General features: G+C 41.6%; 4 protein-coding genes across 7 annotated transcripts in view; 1 reads left to right on the top strand and 3 right to left on the bottom strand.

Moving 5' to 3' along the window:
• The first annotated feature begins 117 nt into the window (after window positions 1-117).
• Window positions 118-9863, top strand: eif3c (eukaryotic translation initiation factor 3, subunit C). 2 transcript variants are annotated; one of them, XM_065949482.1, is made up of 23 exons: window positions 118-277; window positions 1040-1157; window positions 1247-1312; window positions 1402-1591; window positions 1710-1835; window positions 2022-2073; window positions 3852-3973; window positions 4061-4188; window positions 4589-4739; window positions 5025-5122; window positions 5514-5655; window positions 5889-6014; window positions 6268-6361; window positions 6499-6686; window positions 6857-7081; window positions 7165-7356; window positions 7488-7659; window positions 7753-7912; window positions 8121-8186; window positions 8448-8535; window positions 8672-8837; window positions 8944-8985; window positions 9308-9863. In XM_065949482.1, exons 2-23 carry the CDS (start codon window positions 1060-1062, stop codon window positions 9517-9519), a joined length of 2904 nt encoding a protein of 967 aa, XP_065805554.1. In that variant the 5' UTR covers window positions 118-277; window positions 1040-1059; the 3' UTR covers window positions 9520-9863. The 2 variants fall into 2 exon arrangements, with proteins under 2 accessions (XP_065805554.1, XP_065805553.1); XM_065949481.1 differs by having other exon boundaries at window positions 5019-5122.
• A 508-nt stretch (window positions 9864-10371) lies between these two features.
• prodh2 (proline dehydrogenase 2) lies at window positions 10372-14944 on the bottom strand. Its single transcript, XM_020626329.3, has 11 exons — window positions 14845-14944; window positions 13993-14426; window positions 13696-13886; window positions 13381-13507; window positions 12924-12995; window positions 12715-12795; window positions 12458-12601; window positions 12196-12362; window positions 11866-11976; window positions 11601-11689; window positions 10372-11428 (listed from the first exon to the last, which is right to left on the bottom strand). Exons 2-11 carry the CDS (start codon window positions 14218-14220, stop codon window positions 11253-11255), a joined length of 1386 nt encoding a protein of 461 aa, XP_020481985.2. The 5' UTR covers window positions 14221-14426; window positions 14845-14944; the 3' UTR covers window positions 10372-11252.
• A 1487-nt stretch (window positions 14945-16431) lies between these two features.
• tbx6 (T-box transcription factor 6) lies at window positions 16432-21216 on the bottom strand. Its single transcript, XM_020639138.3, has 8 exons — window positions 20074-21216; window positions 19477-19690; window positions 19085-19352; window positions 18834-18977; window positions 18647-18717; window positions 18487-18545; window positions 18078-18366; window positions 16432-17869 (listed from the first exon to the last, which is right to left on the bottom strand). Exons 1-8 carry the CDS (start codon window positions 20141-20143, stop codon window positions 16678-16680), a joined length of 2307 nt encoding a protein of 768 aa, XP_020494794.3. The 5' UTR covers window positions 20144-21216; the 3' UTR covers window positions 16432-16677.
• Window positions 21217-23225: 2009 nt separating this feature from the next.
• The window catches only part of nif3l1 (NIF3 NGG1 interacting factor 3-like 1 (S. cerevisiae)), a 4391-nt gene continuing 1336 nt past the window's right edge, over window positions 23226-26280 (bottom strand). For all 3 annotated transcript variants that reach the window (XM_020639439.3, XM_020639448.3, XM_029278215.2), the window contains exons 3-7: window positions 26070-26226; window positions 25006-25129; window positions 24682-24820; window positions 23739-23822; window positions 23226-23661 (exon numbers count right to left, since the gene is read on the bottom strand). In XM_020639439.3, coding sequence (XP_020495095.2) covers window positions 23477-23661; window positions 23739-23822; window positions 24682-24820; window positions 25006-25129; window positions 26070-26226 — 689 coding nt within the window. In that variant the 3' untranslated portion in view covers window positions 23226-23476. The remainder of the gene's footprint in view (window positions 23662-23738; window positions 23823-24681; window positions 24821-25005; window positions 25130-26069; window positions 26227-26280) is intronic.

Genomic DNA, 26280 nt, shown 5'->3' with positions numbered 1-26280 from the left:
CGTTTTTTTATTTGTTTTTGTTTTTTTAATAATTATGTTACACTTTACGTCCACTAGGGGGCAACATAACCCAGGATTCTCTCGTCCTCACTTGTAGCTCTGCTGTGGACCATCCATGTATTTCTCGATCTACGGCTCACTTCCTTTTCCTGACGCAAGTGCCCGGCAAGGCTGCTGCACGCCTTGTTTTACTTGTGGCCGTTCTACAGCAAAACTGGATTTTATAACGAGTCAAAGTAGACAGACACACCGTAGTACACATTTCACAAGGACGTAGGTGAGTCCCCTCTCAATTTTGTATCGAGTTAAAACGATTATTCGCTAAGTGAAGGGTATGAACCGGCTTCACATGCGGGAAGGCCCAGAAATGCTACCGTTAGCTTAGCAACAACTCTACCACGTTATGTTATCAAAACGGAAATAGCGTTAACTTGTTTACGAACAATCTGAGTGCTGTGGCTCTATGTTGTTGTGATTATTTGTAATCAAACTGTGGGATACATATTTACAGCTATACTACTGTTACATTGTCTGTCAAAGCTAGATAACATTAGCTACGTGAGGCTGGCGGAGCATGAACTCCCTCTGTCGGTTACACAAACTCACCTCAATACAATGACCAATGTTATAAGATTCATATCATTATTTCACACAGTGATACGGACAGCAATGAAAGGCTTTAACCTTTTGAATTACCGGTTCAAATACAGACAAAATAAGCACAAGATTCCTATCTCTATATGTATGCTGATGAGAGAAGACACTAATCCTCTGTTTCACATTACATCACCAGTAGTGTAGTGGGATTTCTTAGTCCACTACAATCTGAGAGACTTACTTTGTCTAGTTCTGAGTTGGCTCCTTCAAAGCTTTATCTATAAGCAGCAAATTAAATGAGTTTGAAGGAACATGCATGGTAAAGTTAGTATAATTGATTTTGTAGAAGTCGTCATGCACATCCTGGAAGAACATCTGTCTTGATACTAAATTGAATGCAGCACAAATGCTTCTCTCTCCTTTCCTCCCTCCATCCTTACAGATTGACAGCATCCTTCAGCAATGTCTCGTTTCTTTGCCACCGGGTCTGACAGCGAGTCAGAGGAGTCCTCGTCCGCTGATGAGATCACCCCTAAAGCACCCGGGACGACTTTCAAGCAGTCAGTGCAACTTGAAAATAAATGCCACGACAACTCTCTTTCATTTTTTTTTCTTCTAGAAATCTCACACACGTCTTCTGTTTCCACAGGTCGCTGCTGATTAGTGACGATGAGGAGGACACGAAGAGAATTGTGCGGAGCGCCAAAGACAAAAGGTTTGTGTAGTATCTTCTTTCAGCAGCACATTGATTGGCTTTGGTTTTCTTTAGTTTGAGTTTCTGATGTATTTATTCTTAAATCTTAGGTTTGAGGAGTTGACCAACCTTATCAAGACTATCCGCAATGCAATGAAGATTCGTGATATGGCAAAATGTCTGGAAGAATTTGAGCAGTTATGTCGAGCTTTCCTCAAAAGCAAGACTATAGTGGACAAAGAGGGGGTTCCCCCTTTCTATATTCGTCTTCTGGCCGACTTGGAAGACTATCTGAACCAGGTCAGTAAAGACTTAACACTACGTCTTTTGCTTTCTATTAAGTTTATTAGCTTGTATAATGTCCAATCTCCCACTCTTTGAACTGCAAAATATATAATTAAAATGCATTTCTCTGCAGCTATGGGAGGATAAAGAGGGCAAGAAGAAGATGAACAAAAACAACGCCAAAGCCCTTAGTACACTGCGTCAGAAGATCCGCAAGTACAACAGAGACTACGAAACTGAAATAGCTTCATACAAAGAGGTAAACGAGATTCCTTAATCTCCATAGTCCTCTGCTTTAGTTATACGCCAAAAAAAATGCTGGTTAAGAAAAATGAAATAACTTTTTGAACATGCAAGTGGATGTGCTCCAAAGCCACACTGGGCAGCGTTCAAGAAAGAAAGCAGAATGTAGACTCTAAACGCTTTCTCCTGTTTTCTCTGCTAGAACCCACAGGAGTCTGCAGATGAAGAGGAGGAGAAGGAGGCTGGGGATTCTGGTAAGCACGCTCTTAATGCAGATCAACGTGTTGAATCAAAATAACTATTTAAAATGTACAAGAACAGAATAAAAGCTTTAAAAAAAAAGCCTTTCAGGGCTGTGCACCGTATACATGTCCGGGCAAAAATCACAAACATTATTAAATAAAAGTTATTTCTATTCTAAGAAGTATTAGTTAGGCAAATATTTTGAATAAGTATTATATATGGTTGCCAACAGGGGCAGAACATTTGAGAACCATTACCTTTACAAAGTGAGTGTTATCATTCAGTTTTATCAACTAAATAAGTCACACATAAAGTTTTGTCCCCCATGAGGAAATATGAGTAATAAATGCCACACAGCACTTTTTCCATCTTCTCTAGAGCTCTGCTGTTTACATTTAAAGGGGCACTGTGTAGATTCGGTAGTGAAAGTTGAAAGTTGGACGTGATATTCGACCAGCATTGAGGCCAACATATAAACAAATATAAGTACTGCGTTAAACTGACTAGTTGTTCTGGTGGAGACCATGGTTCCCACTCGTCCTGGAAAACAGTCGAGTAATTTTCCAGCACTGGAAAACACCTGGAAGATTACAGAAAAAGTCAAATGCCCTGGACAATCACGTGTTTTCCTGGAAAATTATTCCAACACTCCCCTCCAGAGTTGGACATTTTCACCGGCACACGTTTATAAAAGTATCTATTTGTTACATAATCCACAACGCAGATTGAATGGAAGTCTACAGATAATAATACTAATAATAACTTTATTTATATAGCACCTTTTTAAAAACACAGGTTTACAAAGTGCTTTGACAAACAGCAAAAACAAGAACAAACTAAAGCAAACACAGAAGAACATAAACAACAGCAAGAACAAACAAATGCAAAATACTCAAAATAATTAAATACAATTCAACAGAAAAGAACCCGAAGTGCACAATACCCAACAGACATATATAACCCGACCATCACAAGAACCATCATAAGAACCCAGGCAACACAAGAACCCAACAACACGAGCTGAGACCAAGAGGAACAAATATTTAAAAATATTTAAGAAACTAAAAGAGATAAAATATAATAGCAACAAGAAGGTAAGAGCAGTAAAAGAAATACAAACAAGTGGTTAAAGGATCAAAAAACCCAAAACTATAACAGTAGTTAGTTAACGTTATTGATGGCGTGCGAGTTTGAACTTAATCTCTCTCTCTAGTTGGTCTTTCTTAGGGCTCTGTTCTGCTATGACTTTACGCCTGATAAAAGTGAGAGAGAATTACAACTATTTCATATGTTCAGTAAATGCCAATTGGCAATGTTTATAAACTGCAGATCGGGAAAAAATAACTTTGTCACGTGAAAAAAAAAAAAGGTTCATTTTCACAATGAATAGGTACTCAACTGTGTGAACCAAACACGGGCAGAGTACCTAACCTAACCTTTTACTTTGCTAGCATTGTCTCTTCAAATGCCAAACTGTGTTGTTAAGGGTAAAAAATGGACCCTAACATGATAGTAAATGTTTAACCTTGTTAAAGACTACACTTAATATTGGTGTGGCACGATCACGGACTGTCATACCAGCTCGAACATCGCTGAAAATGATCTCTGGAAAAGAGTGGGAACCCTGGATGACGTTTCATTTAGTCGACTTAAAGCACACATCCTTACATACTTAGTGGTGGCCTATGAATTTAGTACAGTACTGTTTGTGTTAACAGCATAATAATTCAACATAGAAGATGTATTAGCATCATCTCTGAAACACATTCTGGTTGTTTTCTTTCACCAGGCTCTTCCTCTGACAGCGAGGGAGAGGGAGAGGATGGAGTCTCAGCCAAGGCCTTTTTAAAGAAAAAGCCTGAGCCTACCCCGGACGCCAGCAAGTTCCTCAAGTCTGCAAAGGGATCCGGGGTAACACCTTTATTCATTTTTTTTTTTTTACGACTGTGCGAGGGTAAACCTGAGCCAATGTGCTGATGTTTTTCTCGCTCTTGACAGGATGAGTCCTCTTCTAGTGACGATGACGAAAATGAAGACTGGGGCTCAGACACTGTCGACAGCGGGAGCGAGAGCTCGGATGACGGGGATGAGAAGAGCTCCTCCCTGGCCTTGGTCTTCCTCAAGAAGTTAGTGTCCCTCTCCAGAGTTTCTGTCGTTTAAGGACAGACGGTTACTTCCTTATTTGACACGTGCAAACAAAAAGTGCTCAAAACTTATTGAATGCTTTGAATTGATGGGGTTAATTATTTGAATATGTGTTATGAGCATGAAGCTTGTACCATTGAGATTATGAAATCACTCAAGACATTAGCCTTGGTTAAAGCGGCGCACGTCACAGAACTTCTTACATTCATCTCGGTTTTTGCCCCTTGTTAACACTTTGACAATTTACAGGTTTCACAAAACAACTTCCCATTAATTATGGACAGAATAAATGAATACAAATAACAGCAAGACCAAGCTTTAATTGTTGATTAGAAGAGTTTCCCTCCTACTCACCACTGCACACTCTTTGTCTGTGGTCAGGACTCAGGACTCTGATAAGAGCGAGAAGAGGCTGGCGAAGCGAAAGAAGCCCAAGAAGAAAGAGCGGCTGGAGGAAGAGGGCGAGGAGGAGGGAGGAGAGGAGGTGGAGGGAGGCTGGGAGAAGGTGAAAGGAGGCGCTCCTATGGTCAAGGTAATGAACTGTTGGAAAGATAATTGTTCCTTTTTAGATTGACTGCTATCATGATTGTTGAAATGAAAGGAAACGGTAGTCGGTACATCAGTGTTTGAAAACCATATAATGTATATTTGTGCCGTACAAGCAGACTTATTCAGTCAAACTAATGAGCATCTTAAAAAAAACCTCATTAGTCTGTTTCTCATAGTAAAGAGAAATCTGTAAAGATGTTGGTGTGATATGGATCAACAAATTTGGGAATATTTATTTAATGGTGAATTGTCTTTCCGCAAGGAAAAGCCTAAGATGTTCGCCAAAGGCACAGAGATCAACATTCCTGTTGTAGTGAAGAAGCTGAACGAGATCCTGCAAGCAAGAGGCAAAAAGGGCACAGACAGGTAACATCACGTGTATATATATTTTGTATATGGGGGAAGAAAATGCTTTGATCGTCTTGAACTTAGCAACGTGTGTCATTAAAAATGACGGCCGGTGAACAAATCGTGTAGATTTATTTGCAAGCAGCAACTAATTAAAAAACATTTTCCCTCTCGCATGTTTATCATTTTTTGTAAGTTGTAAACTGAAACAAATGACACAGAAAATGCTTTGCAATTGAGCGATACTCATGTCGTCATTAGTGAATAAATCCTCAGCAGCCCCCTCATCTGTTTTTTTTTGTTGTTTTTTTTAAAGCATTGTTTATCTTATTCCACGATCAAGTCTTATCTGTTTGTTGTGTTTTTCTCTGTTCTCATCTCCTCTCCTTTGACTTCTCTCTTTTTCCAGAGCCGCTCAGATTGAGCTGCTCCACGCTCTGGCAGCCATCGCCCTCGAGAATAACCTCGGTCAAGGTATCATGGTCAAGATCAAGTTTAACATCGTCGCCTCCTTGTACGACTACAACCCCAACCTGGCGGCGTTCATGAAGGTAAGAGCATCTTGTTTTCTTCATGCCGTGATTGATGTTGTGGTAACATTTTGTAGCGGAAAGATGAAAAAATAAAGACCCATTATACATAAATACACAATGGTACAATCAAGTTATTTATATTCCTGTAGTATTTATTACGCGTGATTATATTCAGCGGGGAAATGCGGCATAATCTATCATTTACTGCCCGGTGTTTTCAGACTTATCATTCTTGTTCGGTTTCCCTCTAGCCCGACATGTGGAAGAAGTGTCTGGACTGCATCGACGAGCTGCTCGACATCCTCTTCGAACACAACAACATCTTCATCGGGGAAAACATCGCAGAGGACAGTGAGAATCTGGCAGTCTCCGACCAGGTGATCATCTTCTCCTCTCTGTTCTTTGTTCAACATTCAGACCATCACTAAACTGAATCCCTGCGTGCGTGTGTCATCTGTGTTGTGGCCTTTTTTTTTCATGATTCATTTATGGATGCATCATTATTTGTACGTCTTCAGATGTTATAGAATTGTTTGTTACATCCTGCACAAACTGCATTTTTGTGTCTGGAAAGACGATGAGATCACTTCACTAAACATTAGTTTCTGTATTGCTTGTTTTTCATGTCAGCCATTCAGGGTTCGTGGATGTATCTTAACATTGGTAGAAAGGATGGATGAAGAGTTTACCAAGATCATGCAGAACACCGATCCCCACTCGCAAGGTGAGCTCTACCAGAAGACACACTGAAGACCTCTCTTTAAATGTGTTCTCTTATTACGCAGGAAGTCATTTGCAGTGTGATTATTTTCTCCTTGAAACACGTCTTCCTCATTACTTCCTTTGCTGTTCCTCCTCCAGAATATGTGGACAATCTGAAAGACGAGGGACATGTTTGTGGCATCATCGACCGGCTGCTCAACTACATGGAGAACAAGGGCAGCACAGAGGAGATATGCCGCATCTACCTGCGCAGAATCATGCACACCTACTACAAGTTTGACTACAAGGCCCACCGGCGCAGCCTGGGGCTCCAGGGAGAGACCAAGGTAAGATAAGAGGAGTGGTGCAGTCTGCATCAGAGAAAAAGAGAGCCCGTTCTAGTTTGAAAAAGGCAAATCCTATGTTTTAAAGTGGAAGTCGATCTAGAAGTGAGTAAGTTGAATTGTCTGTGCTGGGATTCTGATGGTGCTGCATCGTGTGTGTCTGCTGTCTTTAGTCCGAGCAGGACCAGGAGGAGAGTGAGGGGGAGGACAGCGCCGTCATCATGGACCGCCTCTGCAAGTTCATCTACGCCAAGGATCGCACTGACCGCATCCGCACCTGTGCCATCCTCTGCCACATCTACCACCACGCTCTGCACTCCCGCTGGTACCAGGCGCGAGACCTGATGCTGATGAGTCACCTGCAGGACAACATCCAGCACGCCGACCCGCCCGTACAGGTGGGCAAACGCACGGAGAATAACCCAAAAGGCAAAGAGCGTTGAATGCATGCTAACTGACTATTTCCTCTTGTCTTCTCTAGATTCTGTACAACAGAACCATGGTGCAACTCGGCATTTGCGCCTTCAGGCAGGGCATGATCAAAGACGCCCACAACGCCTTGCTGGACATCCAGTCGTCCGGCCGTGCCAAGGAGCTGCTGGGTCAGGGTTTGCTCATGAGGAACATGCAGGAGAGGAACGCTGAGCAGGAGAAGATTGAGAAGAGGAGACAAGTGAGTCAGATAGAAGGATGCTGGGTGTAGTGTAGCTTTGCTGAATGAAAGCAAATTCTAAAGGATGATGTTAAGTTTAAGAATAACTTAAAACATGACTATCATAACATTGTTTTGACCTCTTGTCACAGGTGCCCTTCCACATGCACATCAACCTGGAGCTGCTGGAGTGTGTGTATCTGGTGTCGGCCATGCTGCTGGAAATCCCCTACATGGCCGCACACGAGTTTGATGCCCGCCGCAGGATGATCAGCAAACAGTTCCACCACCAGCTCAGGGTGGGAGAGAGACAGCCGCTTCTAGGTATGAAACAAGTCTCCTAACTCTTTTCAACCAGGTCAGTTTAGTACAAAGAGATCAAGAGCGGATAACTTCAACGCTCCGTTTGTCCTGCAGGACCCCCAGAGAGCATGAGGGAGCACGTGGTGGCAGCCAGCAAGGCCATGAAGATGGGAGACTGGCGTACCTGTCACTCGTTCATCATCAATGAGAAGATGAACAGTAAAGTCTGGGACCTGTTTCCTGAGACGCAGCGAGTACGGGAGATGCTCGTCAGGTTAGCATACGCATTAGCTTCGATGATTCGATTATATAGTAGCTGTTTTATTAAGAACTGTACGTGGTAGATTTGAATAATTTGAAGATGCATCAAGTAGATCAGTCATTTCAGATTAAGATGTGATCATTTTCTGTGGTGTCTGTTAAATTTGTTTTTTTACAAATATGTAATGTTCATATATTTTCCTCATTGTTTGCTTTTATAGGAAGATCCAAGAGGAGTCGTTGAGGACTTACCTGTTCACGTACAGCAGTGTGTACGACTCCATCAGGTGAGCACAAGATGCAAGAATTTCTAGCCTGCTGGCAGCAGTTTCTACTTCAGCACTGATTTGTGACTGTTTTAGTCTACAGTTGAATCCTCAATTTTACACTCAGACCAGATTTTTCTCCAGTCTAGGATGTAGCTCCACCTACTAGTAAATATGCAAGCCATAGAAGATTATCAATTGTATCTAATTGTATCTAATTCTAAGAGTTTTTACCTGGAAATCAATGGTACAATGTTGTATTTTTTTGTGCGCTTCCTCCAGGATGGAGACCCTGTCTGAGATGTTTGAGTTGGAGATACCTACAGTTCACAGCATTATCAGCAAGATGATCATCAATGAGGAGTTAATGGTTGGTGTGACAGCTTCTTCTTCTTTTCCCCTTAGAGCGAATTTGAAGATGCAACTGCAGCTAATTGAATTTACTCCCCTGATTGTATTTTCCAGCCAAACTGTTCTAAATGTTTTCTCTCCTCTTCTTCCACCAGGCATCACTCGACCAGCCCACACAGACGGTGGTGATGCACCGCACAGAGCCCACCTCCCTGCAGAACATGGCCCTGCAGCTGGCTGAGAAACTGGGCAGCTTGGTGGAGAACAACGAACGCGTCTTTGACCTCAAACAGGGCGTCTATGGAGGCTACTTCAACAGAGGTGAGTTTAGACAGCATATACTTAAGGTTTGCATTTTTCTAATCCTGGAATGTCTCTTGGTATCAAAAGTTTAAACAATGATGACTGTTTGTTCCTCACATTACAGATCAGAAAGGTGGCTACCAACAAAAGCAATCCTACCAGAGAGGTAGGTTCAAAAACACTGAAGCTGCACTTTGAATGAACCAGAAATATTCTGAGCACATGGTGACCTTCCCACAGCTGCAGCCCTCTGACCTTCTGCAGATTCTGTTTGCTGTTCATTCACAGCTGCTTTAACTTTGTTGCTGATTAGTTTGGTTGCATATAATCAGTGACTGACTGAGTTAAAGATAAGGCTTATACCATTCTAAAGACAACAAGTTCATATGTCGTGTTATTCAACCAAACCAGGGGCCGCTTGATTCATCTGATTAAACGCTTGCAAAGTTGATACTCTGTGATGATCATGTTTTTCTTTTTGTTCCCAGATCAAAAAGGTGGTTATCAGCAGAATAAGGGGGGCTACCAAGGGGGCTACCAAGGAGGCTACCAAGGGGGCCACCAAGGAGGATACCAAGGGGGCCACCAAGGAGGCTACCAAGGGGGCCACCAAGGTGGCTACCAAGGGGGCTACCAAGGGGGCTACCAAGGGGGCTACCAGAGAGGCGGCTACAGAAATCAAAACCAAGGCAACTACTGAGCTAGGAACCTGGAGATTTCTCTACCGTGTCCTGAAACTAGTCTTCATTCCATAACAACGACAAAAAGTAACAACTTGTGTTCCTGTGCTCTGTGATTGGCCGCTCTCCTTATTTGACTCCAAGCTGCTTTCTGCTGATCCTGAAACAGCTGAATGCTATGGCAGTGTGTGCGCAAGCCCATCAGCACTGTAACTGCAAGTGTGGTGTTTCAGTAAGTGAAGAGTTTTAAGGTTATTATTGACAATAGAAAATTTTGCAATGTGACTGGCTTTCAGCAGTACAGTCAAGAAACATGTTAAGTATAGTTCACTTATACTTATCCAATAAACGATCATAAACAGTGTGTTCTGAGTTTTATTTTCAACACTTTTATTAGTTTGTATATAAATTAAACAAAAGACCAAAAAAATGAAGACCATAACCCCCACCTCCTCATTCTTGCAGAACCCTGGTCTAGTGAATGATCACCTTTGTCAGGTCGTGTGGCGTCAGGAGTGTTAAGTGAACTATCAATCTTGTTCTTGATCAAGCATTTATGGGGGAGTTTTGTTTTGTTTAGGAAGTTCCACATTTAGTACAACACATGGGTGAAAGTATGCTATCTTTTGTGAACAGGACAAATTGAATTTAAATGCCAAAAGCCTAAATGAAAAGATTTCTTGTAAAAGTAGAGCGGTAAGTGTTAATAAATTAATTAATAAAAGCAACAACAAAGAAAATCTATAATAAACACTGGTTTTATATTCAGAATACTCTGTTGTCTTCGCATCAAAAATGAAAAGCTGCTGGTGGGAACAAACGTTTATGGATGAATACAGCTCCCGCATTTCATTAAAAGACTGAAAACAGGCTGAAAGAACTTTCTTTTAATTCAAGGAAATCAACAGGAGTGAGTGCATTCTGAACACTGAACAATGCAGGGAAATGCTCTTTGGAGTCAAGTTGTATGAGCTGTAAATAGATCCTTGATTACACTGGCTCTTCAGGTAGAACAAGACATGGAAGAAAGTTTCAGGTGTGTTTATGGTAGTAAGAGGAAGGCAGAGTTAAAGAATGTATGAGGAAGATCTTTGAAGAGATCAAAATGCTGAATATGAATATGCTGCATGTGTCAGTTGGGCATACTTTGTGCAAAGATATCAAACCAATGAGGCAACAGTCATGATTCTCTTAAAGCAGCTCAGAGGAAACTTAATTTATGACAACTAATGGGAAATCAATCGTACAATGCAATGTCAGCAAATTCCTCTTCAGTTTCTCTTGCACAGAAATATAGATGTACCTAACCCATGCATGTTTCCTGCTTGATTTAATACATCAGTCAATATAAGCTTTAAAATCTCCGATATTCTTTCTGTTCTGGTGTGTTCAGGAGACAAAAGTTTCTGGTACTTCAACTCAATTTTGATTCTGTGATTTTGAGAACCCAACCCTGTAATCTAGAGAATTACTCAATTTCTGAGTTTTTGAGTTCTCCATAATCAGGCTCTCCTGTGATCTAGAGATAAATTATCTATCTTGAGAAATCCTCTCTAGCTTGTTCAGGATGACATGTACATTTAATCAACTGTAATATCAGAACAATATTTCTTGTTTGAAGATATCCTTATAGATGTTCTGGGCTGCCATACATGTTCTTATTCTGTTGGTAGCCATCATACAAGGGGTTGAATGGTCCAGCAGCAGTTTACGCTCACTCACAACAAACTTTCCACTCTTGTTTGACTGCCTTTTATTTCCCTCCCCTCAGACTCATCCTCCTGTAGAATTCTTTCCTCAGCAGGTCTCTCTCTTTGCGGATTCCCTGCAGCACTGTGCGATTCTCCTGAGCCCGACGTACCAGGTAGGGCAGCGTGTCATCCACTGAGCCGTATGGCACCGACTTATAGACGGCATAGCCCTCCTTAGCTGGAGAGACAATAAAACATGTCAGAGGAGTAAACGTACATAAAGTGAAATAACACAAATACATGTAACTAAGACCCCATTAATCAACTGTAATGCAATTATAGGTAGTAGTACAGTTTTTTTTGCAAATAATTTGTAAATGTAAAGAATGCCCACTGAGGCTAAAGCTCACCCAGAGTGAGGGAGACATGATCACACATTCCCAGCAGCTGGCCAAAACACACTGAGCCTCCATCTTTGTCTATCCCCAACTCTTCCATTCTAGCCATGATAGACAAAAAGAGCCACATAATGTTTAAGAAGTAACAAGACACGGGACTAGACGCCAATCTTGGGCCAATAACAAAAGATGCCCCTGAGAATTGAAAATTTAATTATTTTTTTTACATCTGATAAAACAAAAACATGAACAAGTAAAGTTTGGGCTTGAATCAAACCTTTTCGCAGCCTTTCTCACTGACTCCTCGTTGTGAGTGGCCACTATGATCCTGTAGCGCTCAGGCTTCTGGGATATGGCCTTCAGCATCACATCAAGTGAGCCGTTATAGCTGCACAAACACAAGCACTGTTTTGTTCTATGTTCATGAGGGTTAATCCACCAAAGAATTAGTGCACTTTAGTAGATTCAATCCACGTAAAAACTTTACAAAATTAATCCCTGTTTCTTTGATAAAAATGTAACCCAATCACTAAAATATAGTTTAATGTTCTTCAATCATTGTATTCATTTACTTGGTTGTAATTAAAAAACACTGCCTGTCACGCACCTGACATTGGTGTCCTCCCAGCAGTTGTGGATGGGGTCCAGTTGACTCTCTTTCTCTGCCAGCTTCCTCTCTTTGTCCATGTAGGCTCCTCGGACCAGCTTGACCCCCAGACAGAAACCCTCCTCCTTGGAGATTTGCAGAGCTCCTAACAGGAGAGACCGAGACTCCTGAAAGTCACAGACACGAGAGGAGAGAGTCTCATAAAGTCTCTTTTAGTCCGGTATTAAATGCAGTAAATAGAGGTAATTGTTTTTATATTTGCCTTCAGGTAACACTGATATGTGTTCCAAATCCAGACGCCATCTTTGTTAAACTTCTTCATCATCGCCATGGTAACAAGCGAGAGAGCGGGGTTCATGTAGGTGTATTCTGCATCTACGAGGACTCGCACTTTGTTTACACTTGCCTAACAAACACACAAACAAAATCTAATGTTTATTTTTCTGATAATGAGTCATTTGTTTTGGATACTTCAGACTCTTCAGGCTAATGTTCCTGTCATTTTTCACATCTGTATACCTCAGCTATTTTGTTGAGTCGATGCAGGCCACAGAGAAAATGAGCAGCTTCACGTTCATCTAAACCAGGGAAGTCAACTGGCTGAAAGATTAAAAGTTCATGCAAAGGTCAGAAGTCATCAAACAGAAACATCAAGTGTATGTGTACTGACGTGGGGAAATGAAAGACATCCAAACAAACTAGGTTATCTTCATGTGTTTTGGACACACCTCTCCGTCCATTGCCTTGACAACAAGATCCAAGTCATATGGTTGCTGTGTGATGATGGTTGTCAGTTTCACCTTGATGTAAACAGCAAATACTTATCAGTGTGAAGTTATAAACAAAGTGTACACTTCATGAAAATAAAGAGTCAACACTTTAATATATTAGATGGCGCGGGGGGTTAAAAACTACCTGGAACATCTGTTGGTACACCAAATACTGAAACGTGTGCTCTTATCTTTTTTCCCACAAATTTGAACTAATTTAAGATACCGTCGAGGTTAAAAGTTCAATTACAAAGAGGGAGACAGTTTTCATTTTTTGGGAGACAACAATGTTATTTTCATTACTTGGAATTACACCAAATCCTGTTCCTTTACTTTAAGGGCTTCATAACGGTAGTAATCAAACTAACGGGTGATGTTACAGTGGCTTCCTATATAAAGTCTATGGTGGTCTTACACACAGGTCCGGGCTGAGCAGGGCTGTGATCTTCAGCTGCATCATGGGGTCTTTACTCCAGGCATTGCTGTGAGACATTCGCACACATTCCAACATGGCCTTCATGTTGTCGTCATATCTCTTCTCTCTAGTGGTGACACAAAGCAGAAGTGAGCTTTGCTTGAGTTCTTCTTTTAATGTGCAAAAAGCATCTCGCTTTAGGACGGCGACATTCCCCATAAAAGCCCTTTCTTTTATAACCCTTGGACCCAATTCTGGCCCTCCTTTTTTTTAAAATCAACAAATAGAGAGCAATGTGAGCTGAGTTTGTCTCACCCTGTGCTTTCTCCCAGATCCTCCTCGATGGGCACTGCCAGCATGGGCCTCAGTCCCAGCAGATTCATCTTCTCCATGGATTGAGAGATCTCGCTCTCATTCTCTCCCGCCACAAACTGGGCGTACACAGTGGGCCTTAGGAGCATGGAGAACCCCCTCCTCCCCAGGATGGTACGAGATATCATCATGAGCTTTGAGAAGAGAGGAAGAAGGAGAAGCAGACAGAAGAGCGATGAAGGTTTTCTCTGATTTGACCTTAACTCTTCTTTTTCTCATTTTCATTCAACTTAATCTTACCTTCCCACAGTTGTTAACCAGTACAGGGAAGGAACAGAGGTGAAAGACACCCAGAGCTCGCAGCAGCTCACCAAAACGCTTCACCCTGAAAGCTTTGGGATCCTCAAAGGCCAGAGTCTCTTCGAGGAGGTTAAGCTGTTTGACCTTCATCGTCGTGCAGGCCTCAGTGCTGGTCATCCTCAGCGGCATGAGGCGAGGGAGTAAAGGACGCAAACGAGAGTAAAGCATCGTCCCTGCAAAATGTGTGGTTTTGTCTCACCGATTCGGCTTGTTCCTGGAGTCTTAAGGAGTGGGAGTGTTTGTGGAAAAGACGCTGAATGTTACAGGAATTAAAGTCCCTCTCATGTCAGACTCTGTTGGAAGCGCAGCCGGTAAAGATGTCAGTGGTGTTAATGCAGTAAACGACCGATAACTGCATGGTGCTTACTGTCAATCTAAAAGAAAGAAATCTCAAAAATCAAAAAATCTCTTAAATAAAGAAGCATAAGCAGATCCAACTAGATACGTATAAAAAGATTGTCAAGCAAAGGTAGAGTTGAAAACTTTTCTGCTTCTTTACTTCCAGTATACTCCCCAAAATGAATTCCCTCTGACAGTGCTTATATAACACAAATATAATATAGTAATAGTAGTATAATATACTACATACTATAGTATAGTATAGTATAATTTATCGATCTAGAAAACTAAAAACAGATATAATGAACACATTGTGGATTCTGCAGTAAGAACACAAGTTGCTTCTTTTCCTAATTGAATGGTCTGATCGGCTCTTACAGCAATGAAGTTATCACACTTTTAATAATACGCGAGTGAGTGTCCTCCTACAGAAACAAACGAGCCTGAACTTACCCGCCTTCTCAGAGTATGTATTCAGGAAAAGCTCAGATGATAAAACACAGCGAAGCAGGTGAGCTCTCAAGTGTGGACCTGTTCAATTCGTCCTCTTTTGACTCTCTCGCCTGTTAATAAGTGACTACTTGGAAATTTGAGTAAACATCAAGTTGACCCTTAGCATGAACCCACTAGTGTTCTGACACCCATCAAATACTAACTTTGTATGTTTCTCAGGGGTTTGAGATGGTAGTCCAAAGTGGGTCAAAGACATGTATCAGTGTTCAACTCTGTTTATAAGTATAGCATTAATTTCCCCGATAATGTTTGTCTAATATGTGAATCTATGTTAAATATTTAAAACTGTACCAAAAATGCAGATAAAAATGTCTACAGGACTGTTTTCCAAATTCATTTTTTTTATTTTTTTTTATGCTAAGAACAATACTTTTGTAATTTAAATCTTAAATCCTGTCAAATATAAAAAAGCCTCTTGACTTAATTTCACATTGTTGGGTATTTGTTTGTTGCCCCTTTTGAATGAACAAATAGACCACAAAAACTCTTAAGAAAAGACAACACAGTGATTCATTAAAAAAAAAAGCTTTGAAGAGGTCAATAGGCTACTGAGAAGCTTGAGTCCACACATATTTTCTCTAAAAAGACCAAACAAAGTAACAAGATGAGGAAATGATTAACTCCCGTCTGCTGTCATCCTTGTTGTGTATTTTTGACCAAACAAACTGACATCCGTCTGACATTAAGGACACTCAAACCCTTAGTACACTGGCAAGTATGAAAAAAAAAATCACAGAAGTTTTTTACAAAGAAGAATCGATGCTGTCATTTTCAGCAATAAAAAACTTCAGGGCCCAAGATATACAAGTTATCATTTAGCAATGAAGGAAGGTTGAAGGCAATTATAAAACTTTGTTAAAATATGTCACAAATAATGTTAAGATCAATTTATAGTAGCTTGATTAAGAAATGTGAAATATCTGCACCATGAAGCCTGTAATATAAGTGCATGCTCTTTTTGGGGGGTTGTTCTTTTCATTTCAGGACAGGAGGCGATCCACTGTTGATCTGGGTGTCTCCCATTGGAGTTGCTTTTTGAACTACCCTAATGTCCTGATATTAAAGGAACAAAAATTATGATTTTGATGAAAAAATATTGACATGCATCCCTTATCAAATTTGAATGAAAAAATGATGACCCCCCATCCTGACTCAGATTTTAAGAAAAAATGCGGATCCTTGACCTGACGCAAATTTTGAGCAAAAAATGTCGACCCCTGGCCTGACTCAAATTGGATGAAACAATGTTGACCTGCGACCTGACTGAAATTTTGATGAAAAAAATCATACCCGCATTTTTGTTAGTATCAGAATCTGTGTAAAGTTCTGTCTGAACCGCTCTGTTGAACTAGCTTTGTAGTTAGAATCAAAACATGAGAGTCGTATATAACTATCTATTTAACACTCAGCAAGATACATACGTGCAAATCAATCAAATTCATAAAATACCCAACTGTGTAAAACAGAACACTTTGATAGTGGTTGAAAAGATGGCTGCGAAACCAGAGAAGACTGTATAACAAAAGATTTGAATCACAAATTAAATTTTTTTTATTTTTCACACTGGAATGGATAATTGAAAAGAAAATACAGCTATTTACACATTTAAATCAATTTCATTAATCAGTTCATCACCTGAATTGTTGGGAACACACACAAACACACACACTGGCAGTACACTGGACTACTTGAACTAATGCTACAAATTGTAAAAAAAAAAAAAGGGTCATAAAAGCGCTATTAAACCAAATCATTCTGTCCACATTAGGCTTTTTAAAACACAGCTCTTGTGCTCATATCAAGGTAGGACCCTTGGGGGTGTGGGTGGCCATGCTGGTGCTGTCTGTACAGATGCCTGAACGGGATGGAGAGGGACGAGTGAGGGTCCTGACGGAGCCGGAGAGGGTAGGACGGAAAGGAATGGTAGAGGGCCTGAGGTGGGTTAGAGGAGGGCATGCTGGAGGGATGCGATGGATCCAGCTGGGGGAGAAGAGACGGGTGGTGCAGCACCATATCTGGGCGGTAAGGTGCAACAGGATTGAACTGAGGGATGGCACCTCTTTCAAGTGGAGGGTAGGAGGAGGAGGTGGTGGAGGAGGAAGGAGGGGGGTTGTGCAGGTTTTGAGGATGTGCCGAGGGAGCAGAGGCAGCAGACTGCTGGAAAGAGGAGGAGACAGCAAAGCAGGAGGAGGGTTGGAAAGGAGGGTGAGGGAGGGAGGATGGTTGGTGTGTGAATGTTGAGGGAGTAAAGGCAGGAGCAAGGGAGGGTGCTTGGTTCTGGAGGTGCAGGGCAGGGTGGGCAGAGTTTTGGTGCATGTTTGGGAACGCTAGGTTTTGCATGTGTGAAGGGACAGAGGGTAGGGGGAAAGACGTGGGGGCGCCGTGAGGAGGAAAGGAGCAAGGCAGAGTGGGAAGAGGATGGTGGTTTTGATTGAAGAAGGGCGGAAAAGTAACTGGAGCAGGATCGGGATTTGCAGGAAGGCTATTAGGATAGATAAAAGCTGCTGAGCTGTGATCGCTGGGTGAGTTATTTAGATGAGCTGATATTTGATCCTGCAGACCAGACGGAGCAGAAAAAGAGTCGTCCGTAGGCGTGTGTGGGCTGATTGTCTCTGGGATGGTGTGATAGGTGTTGGCAGCTGGGGAGGAGGATGAGGAGCACAGGAGCGGCTGTGGAGAGGAGGAGTTAGAAGGAGGCGGGGTCGGGAAGGTGAAAGTGGTCTGCTGAAGTGAGGGAGTAGTGGTGGTGGACGAGGAGGAGAGAATGGGGGATGAGGAGAGGATGGAGGGATAGTCCATGGAAGGGATGGAAGGATGAGGATTAGATGTATCAGAAATGTCAGAAACGGAGAGGGAGGAGAAGGTGGAGGATGGTGGGGGGAGAGGAGCTGAGGGGAAAGAGGAGGAGTTGGCCTCGGGTGCAGGGAACGTGGAGGTGTAAGCTGGTTCACCCAGAGTGTCTGATCTGTGGAGGGGGGGGGAAATAAAAAAATAAGATATCAGTGCTGTAGATGAAAAAATGTATGCACAATAACTTGAATTTATTCAACACAAATATTCACTAGTTTCAGCTTCCTAAAGGTTTCTATGTAAAGTCAAACTTTGGAAAAGTGAAAAAAATATACAATATATTTAGGAACAAGAGTTAAGTATTTCTTTTTTTCCGCCCCTACCTTTCAATCATACTATTTGCCATCTCACTTCCTGCCGTGTCCTGCATCCCACTGGCCATGGAGAGGCCGATGTCTGAGATCTGGGAAGCCATGAACGCCTGGCCGAGGTCTAGTGTCTGCTGAGGGACCAGAGTGTCCTGATACGCTGCTTCGCCTGGTCTGAACCCACAGGAGGGGTCAGGCAGGGGAGGGAGAGAGGCCAGGGCAAGGGCCTGCAGGTCTGCGGTGCTGGAGGTGGAGGTTATAGACTGTGGCAGGTGCTCAGTGGAGTCGCATGGATCACAGTTCACTGAGAGAGAGGCAGAAAGGTGGAGATAGTTTAGGATGAGGCAATTTGAGGAGAAGAGGTCTGTCTGTTGTTTGTTTGTTTGTTTTTTTAAAGTAGAGTTAATCTGAATATTATGCTCACCAATATCCAAGGTTTCTGACGAGATGGATATTTTGCGCTTCTGTCTTGCGTCTCTTTGTCTGCCAACAGAAAAAAAGTTTAAATCCTCCGTAATATGTTTTTTTATATTATATTATATTAATATATTTTTTTTTTAACGCAGGTATTAGTTGTGAATTACTTTTTGCTGTTCATGCCGTCCTCTCTGAAGCCTTTAGCAAACGGGTTGGCGTTGATCTTGAGGTCTGTGATCTGAAAAAAACAACAACAAAAACACAATATAACAGGTGGGTCATGAACTGCATCGATAGCAAGGCCCATTTACATGTGAACTTCTTTCTTTATATGTAAATGCTCTTTGGTGGTACCTTGTTGTTCTGGTACGCTGTGACTGTGATAAACTGGGTCTCAGGGAAAACAAAGGAGTGTTGCCCTCCGCCCCACCTCAGCACGTCTCTGGCTTCGATGACATGAACTCTGGGCTGATAGCGATGCAGCGAGTGCAGGATTATCTGGAAATGAAAAGAATTGAAACTAAATCTAAATTCGCCACAAAGAAAAAAAAAACAGTGTCGGTTTTGAAATAGTTTCTACTGTGTGATTCCCCTTCAGTCCTTACATGTCCCTGGGTGTCCAGTGTGTTGTTTGTCAGCTTGGCGTAGTGAAAAGAGATGGTGCGGTCCTGCCAGTGAGCACCCGTCGCAGGGGAGTCAGGGTGGATGAAAACCCGGTCTGGTAGCCTCGCCTCGGCCCCACCCACAGCCTGCCAGCCGCCACCTTGGAAACGGTAGCGGGAGTTATCTGCAGGGATAATGTCCAGGAGCAGGATGTATCTGAGAGAGGGGTTTAGGCCTGAGAGCTTTAACCTTAACCCGGGGAACATCCGTCTGAAAGAAGGAGGGAGAGTAGAAGTTGAATTCACTTTTGAGTCTGATTCCTTGAATCAGTGCAGCTTGTTGATCTGATTGATAATAACTTAGAGGTGGGGTCAAAGTCACAATATCCTCTCACCTGCCCTTCTTTGTGATGATCATCTCTGTGCCCACCGAGCTGAACTGTTTCCATAGATTGGCGTTCTCCAGCTCCATCTTCACCTCTTCTTTTGGGGTGTTTGTGGCGGGCTCGTTGGGTCCAGGGGGAGGAGCCAGAAGTCGAGGGGGCAGGGCTTTGGGGTTCACATCGCAGGCTTGGGGGAACAAAGGCATGTGTGCTGGAGGCTGCCGTTCTGGAAGAACAAACAAATTCAGTGTTGAATGGTTAAAATTAGGCAAATCTATGTGGAGAGCATGTTTTTATAACTGGATTCATTTAAACAACTGGGCCAATCAGTGCTCAAAACTTTCAAAATAGATTTAGCTGCCAACAAACTACTACATATATATATATATATATATATATATATATATATATATATATATATAAATGTATAACTTACAGATTCAAAATACACAACATTTTCTAAAGTGTTGGAAAGTGTTGTGAGATCATTTCAGAGGTCACTTGAAAAACTTTTTTAAAAGTTTTAAAATGCTGAACAACTTTTTTTTCCATAGACGCCCAGTCAACACACAAACTTGCATGCATGCACGTCCACACATTCTCCCTCACCTCTGAAAAAGCAGTCTCCAATCCTTTGTGGTCCCAGACTCAAACTGGGGTACATCTCCAGGCTCAGCATTTTCCTTGTCCGTGTTAGTCTGTCTACTCGTCCTCTTCAAACTGACATTTCAGTCCTCAGCTCCTGCTGACTCCTTCTCTGTATCCTTTCACAAATCAGCAATCCTTCTGTTCTACTGAAGACCTTTCCTTTTTAAAAATGTTCTGCTCCTGGTCTTTACTTTGTTCCTACCTCTGTGCTGTACTTTGCTTCAAATGCACACAGCGGTGACTGGCTCTGTTAAATAGGTGTGTGTGGAGCTTCACACCTAAGGCCAAATGGCTGCTGGGTCCCCACTCACTGCCCCCATCTTCCCTTCTGTCCCTGCTCGACAAACACAAAAAAACTGAGTTGATTTAAGAAATATGTAGGGTCAAATTGAAGAAAACGTATGTGGTTTGTGTTGATTTATGTCAGTATAGCTTGGGATAGGGGCCTTATTCAGAATCTTATTTGTACCATTCTTTCCTATTTCCATTTGACGTAGCTTCTGCATTATCTTCCACTCTGTCTCAGGAGCAGCTTTACTACTATCTTTGAACAGCTGTGGTTGAAAATACTTTAAACTTTGCATACTTCATAAAAAACCTGCTGAACATGATATGTTGCTGTCAGTTAACATACACAACCTACACACCGTAGAACAAAGTCCCTCAGCCTAAACTAACAGTGCCAAAGTTTAGCTTCAAATGAAGCCTACACATAAATACTTATACAGATGAAGTGAAGATAACAATATAAATAATTCCTCCGTCATTGTATGTCAGGAAAAACCAGCTCTCATGCAACTGCCATTAGTAACAGTGTTGGAGTGTGTGCGTGGTTGATAAAAAAAAAAAAACTTCTGTTGTACGTGTTACCTACAGATTCCTAAAATTACATTCTTATTTCTGCTCCCTCACACACACACACACACACACACACACACACACACACACACACACACACACACACACACACACACACACACACACACACACACACACACACACACACACACACACACACACACACACACACACACACACACACACACACACAGACACACACAGATACGTAGCGGTTTACTGGCAGGTCCCCTGTGGCTGTTTGACAGTTTGATGACATGTTTCTTCCTCTCAGCAGTCGGCCTGTTTAGCCTCTCTGCAGGGAGTCAGCCTTCAATGAAGGTGGAAGAGGAAGACAGTTTGGCCAACGGCTGCAATATGGCCACAACACAAACATGAATGTCTAAAGGTTTCTATAAGAAGTTTGGATTCAAATATCTATATGACAGCTGATGGTGGGCGAGCATCTTCTCTAATATGTGGCACTATTTATTAAGACTGATGGCTCTATTGAGTAGGTGCAGATTTTGCTGTGCTGGGAAGGAAATGTTCTGAGCAGACAGGATTTCTCGTGAAAACACAATAAAACCCTGAATGTGGACCACACAGACAAATACCCTTGATGGTAAACAGACAGTTAGTCAGTATGAGCTGTGGTCAACCATCAGAAAACTAATGTATTTCCTTTTTTTATTGGACTGTGGCCTACTGATTGGTTAGCGTGCACTGGTGGGATCATGTGTGCTCATTTGTGTTTGTTACTTTGGCTTTGATTTAATTTACCCCAATAAACATCAGAGTCATTTATTGTATCTTATAGATTGAGCATGTGTTGTGTATGTAGTGACGTGAATGAACTTCAAACACTAGATGTGAAAAGGTGTCTTTAAAGATCAAAATGTGATCTGGTTTAAGAATATACACTTTAATGCAGTGGTTCTCAACTGGTCTAGCCTACCACCGACTGCTTCATGAAAACCGTGACCCAAATTTCTGATGTTTTTTTCAACCAATCATATGTATTGAATGAAAAAATGAGTGCAGTGTGGACCTCGGATGGTACGAAACACGCAACAGAACAAGGAGAAGGAACAAAACCAACATGTTTTTACAGCGCTTCATAGACTTTTAGGCACTTCTGTTTTTTCAGTCACATTTTTCGCGACCCACTTTTGGGTCCCATCCCACCAGTTGAGAACCACTGCTTTATTGGATGCAAACTGGTCACACTTTAATTTGTGGCAGTTTACTTCCCTACTCTACTGTTGTTGCTTTAACTTGAATTTCTTGAAGTGAAGACCTCAAAAATAATCCTCATGGGAGCTTAATCTGATGCTTTTATAAACAAACCAGCAGGAGATTACTGTTACATCAGAGGTTAAAATAAAAGAACTCGCACTATGTGGGAATTTAATGTGAAGATCGTTTTTTTGGGAAAATAAGAAGAAACCCTTTCTCGATCAACCTGCTCAGGATGTTTCTGCCTTTAAAGAGAGACAGCTGGAGTCCCTTTACAAGCAGAAATGTTGTTCTAGTTGTTGTTTTCCTTCTCCATTTGTGTGTGTGTGTGTTGGCTGAGGGATAAAAGTGAACGTGGGCCGAGAGGAAACGTAGGTGTCAACGCCCCGCTGAGAGAGAGGTCATTACCTTGATGGGGGCAGCGAGGTGTGTTCGACGTCTCTTAATGTTTTTACGAGCAAACAGGTGTGTCGCAGCAGACTCTATTACAGCCTGTGATGAGGATTGTTACTTGTTGTGTTTTTTTTTTCCCTCTTCCTTACATTACCAGCGTGGGGGGCGGGGTCGTGTGCTGTGTTTACAGAGCGTTTACCATCAGATGGGTCTGCTCTTTGACATACATGTGCCAAGTGGTTTGATATTCACCTGTTTTCTCACTGAGGTCTAAAGGGCAGGGTATTCAAGAACAAAGAATTTATTTAAAAAAAAAAAAAAAAAAAAGGATTTCTTTACATCGTCATGGTCTGCTCAGCTTAGATCTGACTGTTAGAGACAAACAGGAAGGATTAGAAAAGGATTGTTTCCGACTTTCAATTGGACTTTTTGTTTTGTTCACACTCTTTGACTATTTGGGAAAATTTCTGGACTTTTTCTAAATGGAAAGGAAGCACTAGAAGTCACTTATGATGAGCGTAAAAACAAACTTAGATTTTAGCCTAATTTAACCCTCTGTATGCAGAACATATGCAAGCAGATTACAAGCGTAATCTTTGGTTTGGCATGGGGATATTTTGGCTGATCAAACACAACGAGGTGGATTTTATCCATCAACCAGAACTAATTTTAATAACCATGTCATAAATACATAACATATAGTACTAGAAGTACTAGAAGAACATTTACATCATTCAATTTGAAATTATGGTTTACAAAGCCGCTTTTTTAAGGACATTTTGTAGCTTAGAAATCAGTGTTTCCTTTTTTATTACGTGGTCAATTTCATCCCTCTAAACCCTGTGAAAGTTTTTTTCCCGACAGACACACCACTTCAACTGTAGCTCCACATCAGTCAGACCACCTCCAGAGGGTCTCGGTCCACCTTGGACACGACCACCGTCACCCCCTCAGGAAGACGCACAGCCAGCCTCTCCCTGAACACAGCCAGATATCCCCGCTCGCTGTTGCTGTGGTCGCTGAGGATGACGCTTGTTCCCATCGCGGCAGCATCCAGCACTTCATGGTGGGACATTTCACCTGAACAAAAAGACACAACTTTAACATCTGCAGGCGTGGCAAACTCAGGTTAATATAATTACAGATGAAATGTCTACCTGTGATGTAAAGGTCAGCCTTGACTCCGCTCAGCACTGAGGCTCCTGATCCCGCACACACAGCCACCGTGCTAACAGACGACTCTGAAAAACAGAAGAACGACTGACTTTTATTGTTTGATTAGTTCATCTTTTAGTTTTGAATTAATCTACAATTATAGTCGATAATGGGTCGAACAAATGCAAAAAAAAAAGGTTCTTTACAATATCCCTGATCTCAAGCAGAAACCTTCAAATAGCTTCTTTTGTCCTTCAAAAATCCCAAACTCAAACTCTCTTCGTCGGCTTATATGAAAGATAAGGAAAGAATCCTTACATTTCAGAAGCTAGAAACCCAAAGTGTGACACATTTGTACTTTAAAGATGATGGAAACATGAATACATTTTCAAGACAGTTGGAAATGTATTGGTTAAACAAGTAATCGCAGCCCCAGTCTTAAGAACCCACATTTACATCCTATGACCAAATAATAATATTACACTTTTATGGCACCCAGAACTATGCGATTTAAACATTTTTCACATATTTAGACTTTCTCTACTGAGGGTTTGAGATATTCGCCTCCATGATTTATTATGTTAACTCTCCAAATGTGTTCTGCCTGAGTGATACAAGTTATATGTGAATTTTAGATCAGATCGATGACCCTGCTGAAGGCCACGTGCTGAAACGCGTCTAAATTGTTAATAAAGTTGATCTTCTTACTACAAGTGTTGCTGGAGCATTTTGACCGGATACAAGTTGTTTGTTGAATGTCTTAATATATATATATTTTTTATGAGGATCAGCCCGTTGTAATTTGTGCCTTTTTGTACTGCCAGCTGATTTGATACAGAATCGGGGCTCAATAATGACACCTGCCTGACTGACAGCTGAGCGTTCACATCCTTCACATTCAGAACACTTCATCAGTTAACTGCTGCTCGTATTAGAGTTTATTACCAAGCGTCTGACCGGATCCAAGAGCCAAACGGAGGTGACTCAAACCCAGGTGGGATTTCATTTTCTGGATTGCTGTCGCCACGGTAACAGGCTGGTCTAAAACACTCAGTCGCCCCTGGCCATGACCCGGAAGAGGGGGCTGCAGGGAGGGAAAGGTAGAAAGTGAACTGTCATCGAATGATGTGTGTGAAATCCAAAGAACCAATTCAGAGCTTTGTTTCCATTTTATAGACAAAAAAAAAAAACGATCGTGTTTTTTAATTAACATTTCAAAATGAAAACATTGTCTGAATATCTTAACATTCTTTAACATTTCTGCTTCACCTTTTCTAACTTGAGGATGCTGAGGGACAGGCTGGGAGCATTGTGTCGTAACAGAATCTGGACACTAGGGGTCAGTGCTGAGTCACTGCAGGTCAGGCTGACCTGGATCCCACTGCCATCTGGCCTGTAATGAATGTAAATAAAGTATAATTCACACGTGCATGGGACTTCAGATGGGTCTACATAAGTTAGGTATTGAAAATATGTTGAATTGCATCGTCACTATTAAATAAATAAATGCATTTTAATTCAATACAACAAATACTGTCCCCCTAACATTACTTATGTCTGTTTCATTATTAGAGATGATTAGCTCCTATTCTTTACAATATTGTTTCAAAGTCGCAGCTCAGACTTGAGTTGTGTAAAAACAGTAATCCATCAGAGTCAAAGCTACAGTAGCAACATGTGGTGGTGACGCTGAAGTAGGGTCATGAAGGCTTTGATATCAAAGGCGTCAAAGTAAACACCCTAAAAACCACAACCAAAGTTCACCTAAAAAAAAACAACGGTGTTTTGTGAGCACAGAAGCTTTGGCTGATACTGTCGTTATAATGGCGCTCAAATGTTACAAAACAGTGTTCACAAATTCGGGAACAGAGGCACCTCTGTCGCTATTTCAAGCACCTTAAAGTTAAATTCCTGCACTCTGAAATAAAAAGACATTACTGCAAAAGATGCTCTCTTCAAAAGTACACTATTGTTAAACTTCTTATTTTTTTGGAAACAATCTGCAGTTATTTTTAAGAAACCGTGAGGATTTTTTTCTTGGTGTTGATTTTGGAGATCTGATCCTGGATTCATTTTAGGAATATAACCTTTACTGTCAAACTGTTTTGCATGCCGTAAAGAGTCCACGGAGACAGCGACAACAGTGACAGGCATTTAAATAACTATATAGACATCGTCAATCTTGTTTAGTTTTTTTTTTTTGCATTAGTTTATATCCAGTAGTTTGAGTTGAGACTGTTTTGTAACAGACACAACCCGCATAACATTTAAAAGGCTAACATGTGCAAAAAACAACACAATGCTCCTGAAGTCGCAGCTTTAATCAACAGCACCTGTTGACTGCATGTTGTAGTGTTGTCCCGCCGTCACAAGCCTTCATTTCCTCCATGATGTTGTTTACTTCTTCTGTGTTTTTGACCATGAATTCCACTTTGTGACTGTGGGAGGCGCTGCCGAGGGCCTGACTCAGCACCAACACCTGACCGCTACCTGAGACACACAACATTCACAACATTTTAGCCTTATCCTTCTTTAAATATGCAG

This window comes from Labrus bergylta, chromosome 21 (genome assembly GCF_963930695.1).
Source record: "Labrus bergylta chromosome 21, fLabBer1.1, whole genome shotgun sequence".
In the NCBI taxonomy this organism is placed as follows: domain Eukaryota; kingdom Metazoa; phylum Chordata; class Actinopteri; order Labriformes; family Labridae; genus Labrus; species Labrus bergylta.
Note: the sequence above shows the minus strand (reverse complement) of the source record. Positions and strands in the feature narration are given on the sequence as shown.